Source organism: Helobdella robusta, assembly GCF_000326865.2.
Source record: "Helobdella robusta unplaced genomic scaffold HELROscaffold_8, whole genome shotgun sequence".
In the NCBI taxonomy this organism is placed as follows: Eukaryota; Metazoa; Annelida; class Clitellata; order Rhynchobdellida; family Glossiphoniidae; genus Helobdella; species Helobdella robusta.
In genome coordinates, this window is record NW_008705459.1 from 4,289,092 (window position 1) to 4,298,898 (window position 9,807).

A 9,807-nucleotide genomic window follows, 5' to 3' on the forward strand; every position below is an offset into this window, starting at 1 on the left:
CATCCTTCCCATCATCATCATCATCTCATCACATTCAGTGGGCAATCTTCATTGGGATGTCATCTTCTATGTACTCAGTAGTAACATCATTCTCAAGGAATTAGTTGTTTGTATATTTATCATTCAGTCACATGATTACACTGACCCTTATCTATTTTTCTTTCCCATAAAACGTTAAATGTTTCTATATAACTTTTTTACTCTGACTTCAAATCTGAAAACCGTTTTGCTCCATCACATCGCGTTCTACAGAGAAAGAAAGAAAAAGAGATCACGATTAAAACAATGCAATTTATTAGGTCCCTGTGTAAATATTTGCAATTTTTGCTACAGATACTGTAAACTTATACAGTACATCACATCAGATGATAAAAAATATGTGCTAGTGGAATGATATCAACAATAACATGGCCCATCTCGGTCATGAACATGAAGTCAAGAACTGAACTTGCGTCTCTTCATCCATGCATGAAAACGTGTTTAAAATATAAAAATTTACTGCCCTCAATTCCTATTGCCTATTACAGAGAGTTGAAATAAACTGATGACAGCATCTGTAATGTCTTAATAGGAATAAAATGTAATGATTAAAAGTGGAAATTTGTGGAAACGCGAAAGTCGTTGCAATCTTCCCAACTAGATCCACAAGTCGGTAGCACAAAATTCTGCTGTTTCCTCTGCAAGTGGAATAGTCGGCATGGAGATGCAGACACTGTTAAAATAAAACTAGGCCCATTAGTTTTTGCATGAAATCTGGTCAAAAAATATTTTGCATGAGTCACTGATTGTCACAAAGACATCATTGTACCACTGTTACAAAGCATGTTGGGTCTGATGAAGAATTTTGTAAAAAAAAATGTTTGCTCAAATCTCTACACATCTCCGTTCCATCTACGCTTCTGCAAATCAATGATGCTAAAATAAAAAATGATACGTTTGTCGGCTCTCAGATCCGAAAACTAACAAGGGATGAACGTTTTCAAGACCTACAAAATGAAAAAATTCTTGGGACATGGGAAGTGTTCAAATCTTTCGTTGCCAACTTCTTGTAAAATAATAAGTATAGGGTCTTGAACATGCCTTCCAATGTTTTCCATAAAATGGGATGTAACATTTTCTTTAAAATTCATTTTCTTGATTCACTTTTCTTTGAATGTCCTGGTAAAGTCAGTGCTGAACATGGGAAGGGTGTAAACAGGAAATCACTTCAATGGAATCACACTACCAGGAACAGTTGAGTAGGCTATGTTTGCAGATTACTGCTGGCTCAGAAGCCTCAGAAGTTGAACATTGTCAAACGTCTGCATACAAAACTCTCAAGCCTCTTTCATTAACTTTATGTTATAATTTCAATCAACATATTTTGTTTTAATGACCAATAGAAATGTTTTTAAATATTATTTGCTACTCATTAGAAATGAAATGACATTTCTTGACTAACGAAAGTCTCGATAGAATTTATTTTATATTTTAATGACCATATAACGAGTGTAGCAATATCTGATGAAAGTTAGTAAAACTTCATATGACGTTTCCTCAAAAATTTGTTGTGATACAAACAAGCGGATTACAGATTTGAAATCAGCATGGTAAAATTAACTAGAAATACATCCACTCATTAAAGAAAGTAAAAATGACATCTTTTGTATGTCAGTATGTTAATATTACATCAATCATTTTAATGTTACATTAATTATGTTAGTATTACATTAACTATGTTAATATTACGTCAATCATTTCAATATTTCATTAATTATGATTATGAAATTTAGTATTAGAAATACTTTTGCTTCAATAAAAACTGACGATCAATTAACCTGAACACAAAAGTGAAAATAATTTTCCATACTGTACAGAATTCGTCGATAATAGTGTCTTTCAAATCGACATTCGTCAACAACATGAAAACCGGATTGGTCGGTTCCATATCGGTATTGATCGGTGTGATCATGCTCTTCACCAACATCAGCCACACACCGACAGTCATCTGGTTCTTTAGGAACTGCGTGCCTGATCTCGTAGCTATTTCATTATTTAAATTTAATAAAATATTATATATATTTATATATATATTCTATAATATTCTAAGTGTATTTAACATATAAAAAAATCGGCTAATGGAGGCAAATTTTGATTATGGTCGCTTATTCGGACCATGAAGAAAGGAAAAATAGGCATAATTAAACTGCCAGCATGGCTGCCATGAAATGTTGGGAGGTGACCAGGAAATTCGTGTTTTTTTTTCTTATTTTATCTATACGTTAATTTTATAAGTTGAAACGTGATACTTTATTTAGAGTGTATGTAGTCTTCATGCTCTGGAAAAGGTGGGAGAAGGAGCGTTATTTGGCATGTGCTTCCAAATTTAAGGGGAGGGGCTTTTAAAAATAGGCTTATAAAATAGTGAATGATGTAATTGTAATGTAATTTAAACCACGTTATCTGACCCGGGCTTCAAAATGTTTGAATGCTGTGCAAATAATTAAATAAAATATATAAAAAAACAGTCGAGCAAGTTGAAATTGGATCCATGTTTATTGAATATCTTGATCAATGTGTCGGCCACTTACTCCTTCCTCTTTCCAATCTCCAGCACGCACTGCTTGATCTGCTACCTGTCCGGAGGGATCACTAAGAAGGATATGGTGAGTCTTCACAGGCTTTCTAACGTCTCCTCGTTTATTTATTTCTTCAATTTGTTTTTTGATATTTCTCAGGAGTATCAACTAAAAAAACATTCTGTATGTAAGGTAAGTACACATGAATAACGCATCACACACTCTATGTAAGTGATAGGTGATCTCTACATTCGAATGCGGTAATAACAACAACGGTGTCATGCACCTCAACCATTACACCATTCAGCTGATCATTCAAGTGCGCCAATTATATTTTATAACGCCCATCGTATTCTTCCCATAAAAAAACTTTACTGGAAGCCAAAAAAGCCTTGACGTCAGGCATTCGTTGTGGTTAGTAGAGGAAACTTCAAAATAATGTTATCTGCAGCAACTAAGATTCAGTATAATGATTTCAAAAGATTTTTAAAAAATTGTTTTTTAAGATAATATTAGTTATAACACCGTTGATGATTTCGTTTTCAGTTTGCGAACGGAGCAGTTATTATGACAGTATGTTTCGTAACATTTTTCGCCAGTTTCGCTCAACTGATTCAATTCTTCGGATTAGAATATTATTCACCTAAGTACGAAGATGAACCTGCCAAGAATGGCAGCTTGTGTGTCTTGAAGTTTGGGCTCAGGAAATTTTTGTGACAAACTACTTTTGAAAAAAATCAGATACTTTATTATAAAGCGCTGCATAATGAGCACTTGCAGTTGTTTTTTTTTTAATTTCTCATAACCAAATATTTAATCGATTATTAATTATTTGGCTTGAGTGGTTTCTATTGTTTCGTGAAATTATTTGAAAGTGTGCTTCCTATTTATTTAATAAATGTTAGGTAATCTCGGAGACGGCAAAGTGGTTTTTCCAGAAATATTTATTTATAGTCAACAGTTTAAAGAGACTCATAAGCTCCACCCACGGTGCAACTAATAAACTAAATACAGCCTGCATGTTCGTTGGTTAGCGACAGTATAATGTAAACAGCCGAAATACTAAAAAAAGGAAAACTGTTTTTTGAGTAATTATTTTTAAAATGTTATTGAATTTAAAAAAAATAAATAAAATGTAAAACGCTTGACAATGCAATCTACCCTTAAACGATTTTGAATCAAAATATAACCTGAATTTTATGCTTTGTACCATATAATTAGAATAAATATAACGGCCTTCGCTCATTTTTGACGGTCGAACAAAGGAGCTTACTTCCGGAGGAAAATTGGAGAGTGATTTTTTATCGCCTAAGTCAAAAGTTACGATCGTATATTTACTAATTTCGGAATATTGCTTTTATTTAAAATTTCAAAATGTTTTAAAAGGTGATACTAGATGCTGTTTTGGGATAGATATTGCTGTATGACGGTTAAGTATCTTTTTGCATTTTAAATAAAAAAAATTTTTTGTGAACCACCAACAACACAACAACACTAAACGACGACTAATTAGTAATAAATTACTAAACTCTAATAATTAAACTAAAACTAATCTCTACTGATTCTAATTACTAATTGAAATAAATAACAGATAACACTAACGAACATTAACAGATTAGACTACTAGAAACTACCAACCACTACACTAATTGACTAATACATACTACTACTACACTAACGACTAACAGCACTTGTTCCTAAGATCCTAAATTCTATTGCTTGATTGGTTTTAAAATTTTTATTTACAATGCTTAGGTCTGGGAATAAAAAATATACTAAATTAAATAAATATATTAAACAACTTACCAATCAATTTTATAAAATAAACAATTTTGTAATTTGTTCAATTCAAGCTTCAAACTCCCCAAGCTAACTTGCAATTTAATTAAAATTTATTAATTATGAGAGATTCAAACTAAATTTTTTTTTATTTAATGTTTTACAAAATATTCCTCATTCTTAAATTGTAGTACATGTTGTTATTAAATTTATTAAAGATAATGTGTGATTCCAGTGATTCATCAATCCATGACTTGTTAGATCATGATCATTCAGTTTTAAAGAATCCCCATCACCATAACCAATGAGGTTTGTAAAAATTGTACTTTTAATTTATTATATTTTATGCACTTAGAATGTTGTGTTATTAATTATTATCATTAATTTATTAAATGCTGTGCATAACTATGGCAAGTAAATAAAATAATTAAGCATAGAAATAGCCACAATCTAATTAATTTATATAGGCATGAGTATAATTTGGATAATAATAATTAAAAATATCGGTATCATTGAAAATGGATAAAGTCATAAATAAAAAATAAATCATAAATTGCTAAAAATAATAGTTCCAGTAAGATTTTGCCTTTCACCTACATCTTTTTTTCATTCTTATATTATAATAAATGTTTGTTATCAAATATATCAAGGATTGATTTCTCAATCCATGACTAGATTGAATGTCATGACCCTACAAGTTCCAGAGGATCCCCATCACCATTAGTCAATAAGGTTTGTAGAAATCATCCCAGGCATACCATCAATGTTTTGTAGCCACCTTTTAATGTAGTGTTAATAAAATGACATTGAGAATAGTTATTTAAAACAATCTTATTAAAATTATTGAACAGGTATGACAAGATTACTTTCTTAATGTCCTAGTGTGAGGAAGATGTAAGCCATTTGTCCAAAGATAATCATATGCCTTATGCCCATACAAATGCAGTGTCAACGCGAATGATTGTTGATCAGAGTCATATGTTCTAATTTTTTTAAACTTTTCCAGAAATTTTTCTGTTAATTTATTTGTTACATTAAATACTTGATGTGTGTTTCATATAAAAACTTGATTATGCCAATTTAGTTAACTTGTTAAGCATTAATATAAAATTGACTCTACTTGTAATGGTGATTGGTATGATGATGATGATCCCAGTCCTAAACAGGGTTTATTATTCACAATGTCATTATGCCCTTTCTAAGTTTTAATAAAATACATGGAATATTGGTGAATGCATTTTATATTTTTTGTATAGATAATGTTGCAATGTACAATGATGATGTGAATTGCTTCCTTGTGTGACTGATGACATATAAATATAACTAACTTGAAAACATGGTAACGCTTTCTTCAGCATTACCTTCCTTTCTCCATCATAACCCTTATAATCTTTATTACAGAAATGGTCACTGCATATTCTTGCATTTTTTGATGGAAGCCATTTGAAATCATTTATTTCCTGTCTGATGCACTTAATCCAATCGTTTTGCATTTTTACATTTTGAGGAAATCTGAAATTTTATAAACTGTTACAGAAACTTGTGCATTTCTTAAGTATTGCTTTTAATAACAAAATGGTAATCCATGATAAATTATAATAGTCTATAAAATAAAATATATGTAACTGTAAAACAAAATAGTTCTATTCAACGAGTATAGGGATATTGTTACATTTATTTTAGTGTGAAGTTAATTTGAAAATAAACCTGTGAAAAGATGCATCAGAAATTTTTTCATTTCTATTTATTATTAATGCAATTTTTAATGCAACAGGTAGGCATGTTTGTGTATAGCTACGAAAATGAAAATTTACTTAAAAACTAAATTATTGTATCTGACACGAAAATTAGTACAGAAACAAAAACGAAAGAATAAATGACAATATAAAAATTTAAACATTGATTGAAAGAGTTTATTCTAATTATATGGTATGGGCAATTCGTTGCGAAATCGTTGGAGAAAATGGTGTCAACAGTAGTTATTTTACTGCATGGTAGTTAATCAGCCGGTATAAAGGTTATATTCAATTCCTATCAAATAAATTTGACAAAATATACACAGGCAGAACTAAATAAAGAAATAGACATGTAGTTATAATACATTTATAATGTTTATAATAATACAATTGTGTTATGGTGTAGTCTCAAATTATTTTAAATTCTCAAAAAATTTTAAACTTTTTACTACAGTATATATACTAGTTATTTTTATCAACAATTTAAAAATTTTATCAATAATTAAAAAAAAATTTCAAATTGATTTCATTGCGATATCACTAATGATTTTTGTGACTGATTAAAAACCATCAAAGAAAGTTAAAATAGGATGGAGAATTAGTTATATTGGGATATTCGTTTAAAAAGCGAGCAAAATTTTAATATAAAAGCGCTTATAAATCTATGCATATTGACTCAGCTTGGCTTGGCTCGGCTTGGAATCGGATGTTAAGCAAGGTGTGGTCTTAAACTATTTTGAATTCTCCCCGAAAAATTTGAACTGCGTGCGTACATATATAGTAATGGCTACTGTTGTTTTTTATAATGAATTTATGCATATTGGCTCAGCTTGGCTTGGCTCGGCTTGGAATTGGATGTTAAGCAAGGTGTGGTCTCAAACAATTTTGAATTCTCCCCGAAAAATTTGAGCTGCGTGCTTACATACATAGCACTGATTACTGTTGCTTTTATAATGAATTTTTATTATATATATATATATAAAGTGACTGAAATTCATGTATACAAATAATTAAATTATATTATATTAGATTATGTTTATATGAAAAGCAATATAGCAGATTCAACCAGCCAACCAAGTTTCGAAGGCGTTCGTTCGATGACTTCAATTTAGTACGGTTAGCATTTTGGTTAAGACTGTATAATAGTGTAGTACATACATTAAATAAGTTTTTTATTGATGTGAATGATTGAAATGATGAAAATGTATGGTTGAAACGAGTATAAATAGGAGCTGAAAAAACGTTGAAATCAGATCAGGCATTTCTGCCTCGCTCGAGTCGGAGTGCCTGATCTCAATTTTTTATATTTATATTTTTTTAATTTATTTTTTTTTATTTATTTTTATTTTATATAGAGTTATATAGAGTTTGCATGTCTGTGGTTTGTGTGTTTGTATATTGTATTTTTTTATATTTTAGGTGGGTTCTTTAGCGGTTGCTCATACATACATACATACATCATGTTTGTTTGTGTGGTAGTATTTTATGTTCTGTTTTACTCCTTTTTCTCTTTCTTCATGAGCCTTGAGTTAAGTTAATGAAGCATAGGTAGGTGAGGTAAAAATTAATTTATTATATAGGTAGACTAGGGCATAAGGTAATTTAGTTACATAGGTAGGTTAGGGACTCCTATTCTTTTACTCTACTTGGTGGTGTGATTTTTGTTTTATGTTTTTTTTTGTTTTGTTTCACATCCTACATTCAGCAGGTACGCGATGGTTCCTGGTTTTAGTGGGATTTTTATTGATTGAATGTGGTAGTATGCATGGTTATATAGAGTTATATAGAGTTATATAGAGTTATATAGAGTTATATAGAGTTATATAGAGTTATATAGAGTTATATAGAGTTATATAGAGTTATATAGAGTTATATAGAGTTATATAGAGTTATATAGAGTTATATAGAGTTATATAGAGTTATATAGAGTTATATAGAGTTATATAGAGTTATATAGAGTTATATAGAGTTATATAGAGTTATATAGAGTTATATAGAGTTATATAGAGTTATATAGAGTTATATAGAGTTATATAGAGTTATATAGAGTTATATAGAGTTATATAGAGTTATATAGAGTTATATAGAGTTATATAGAGTTATATAGAGTTATATAGAGTTATATAGAGTTATATAGAGTTATATAGAGTTATATAGAGCATAAATCCTATATAGATACCGTTCTTTGCGGTTCTTTTCTTTGCCGACCGGTCGGCTTCTTTGCGTTTCTCTGATAAGATAAATAAGATTTGTCCATTCATCTAGGTTCATTCAGGTTCATTCATTCAGGTTATAGCTTCCAGAGGAGTTCGTCGTGGAGGATCAGAATGGTTGTGATGTCACCCTACGTTCAACCTTAACCCTAACTTCCGACTTTACGGTTTCTTAACGGTTTCTTTTTTTGCCAGTTTGCTGTCTTTTCCGGCTGGTGGATTTAACCGCGGCTCGTTTCTCTATTTTCATTTAAATTAATTAATTAAATAGGATTTTTTCATTTCATTCAGGTTGAAGCTTCCAGAGGAGTTCATCATGGAAGATGTCAGGCTACGTTCGTTCATTCAGTGGCAAAGAATACCTGCCTGACTGGGATACGTTTTCTTCTTTTTTTCTGTAATTTAACATTAAGTAAAAATGCTCACACGCACACATACGCACACACAATTACATTAAGTAGCTATATAGGTAGGTTAGATAGGCCTAATTTTAATTGTAGGTAGGATAGATAGGGAGCATCCAACGCTAATGTAGTTGAATAGGTAGGCAGCGTAAGTTTATCTCTTCTATTTTATCTTGCACCCACATTACACGCACCAGCGTATTAGACACACACAAATACATACATAAACACATATGTTAGTATTTGAGCGTAATTTTATTTTCATTACACATTCTAATTTATTATTACTAAGGTTGAGAGTAATTTAATTTCATAGGTAGTTAAGAGCAATAATGTAATTCTAGGAAAAATCTTGTAATGTAAATTAAAACGCTGTAAGTGTATCGATAGGTAGGTTAATTGTTAAGTTTTACATTATCATTATTAAGTTGGAGCCCAAGGCATTACGTAGGTGGTGGGGTGGGTGCCGAAAGGCCAATGAATTGGGCTCTTGAGTTTTGTAATTTTAGGTAAGCTAGGCCCGTAATGTAATGAATAGGTAGGTTAAGGCTACGTTGTAACACATACTCATTAATAGATTTAGGGTTTAAGTTTTATATTATTATTACTAAGTTGGAACCCAAGGCATTACGTAGGTGGTGGGGTGGGTGCCGAAAGGCCAATGAATTGGGCTCTTGAGTTTTGTCATTTTAGGTAAGCTAGGGCTTAATTGTAATGAATAGGTAAGTTGAGGGTACGATAGCCGATAGACTCTGAATTTCGAAGTCTCTTGTCAGAGGTAAGCCTTGGCGGCCAGTGGTGAACCGGCAATGGTTTAATATCCGGACGGCAATGGTTTACTATCTGCACGGTAATGATTTACTATGCGGCATGGCCATAGTCTACTACCCGCACGGCTTCCGGACGGCAAATGGTTTACTATCCGCAAGGCAGTAGTCTACTATCCGCACGGCAATGGTTTACTATCCGGTGCCCTGGTTGTCGGTGAACCTCTGTGCAAGGAGGGAGAATGAAGGGGAACTTTCGACTATCGTACCATTAACAATTTATTATTGATTAGTTAAGGTAATTGAATAGGTAGATAGGATTATTTTTATTAAGCAATTTAAGATGCAGG

The 9,807-nt window shown here is 31.3% G+C and overlaps 1 protein-coding gene across 1 annotated transcript; it reads left to right on the plus strand.

Annotated features, from left to right (window-relative positions):
* The first annotated feature begins 36 nt into the window (after positions 1-36).
* HELRODRAFT_189770 (hypothetical protein) lies at positions 37-3,462 on the plus strand. Its single transcript, XM_009032259.1, has 5 exons — positions 37-106; positions 1,857-2,018; positions 2,508-2,645; positions 2,797-2,877; positions 3,105-3,462. The coding sequence occupies exons 2-5, from the start codon at positions 1,902-1,904 to the stop codon at positions 3,273-3,275; spliced, it is 507 nt and encodes a 168-aa protein (XP_009030507.1). The 5' UTR covers positions 37-106; positions 1,857-1,901; the 3' UTR covers positions 3,276-3,462.
* Positions 3,463-9,807: the final 6,345 nt, after the last annotated feature.

Bases quoted from the DNA above. Each gene is read 5' to 3' on its own strand.
- HELRODRAFT_189770 (XM_009032259.1), top strand. From the start codon at position 1,902: ATGAAAACCGGATTGGTCGGTTCCATATCGGTATTGATCGGTGTGATC. The intron at 2,019-2,507 runs GTAGCTATTTCA...ATAAAAAAACAG, and splicing joins GGAACTGCGTGCCTGATCTC to TCGAGCAAGTTGAAATTGGA. The intron at 2,878-3,104 runs GTGCGCCAATTA...TTTCGTTTTCAG, and splicing joins CCATTCAGCTGATCATTCAA to TTTGCGAACGGAGCAGTTAT.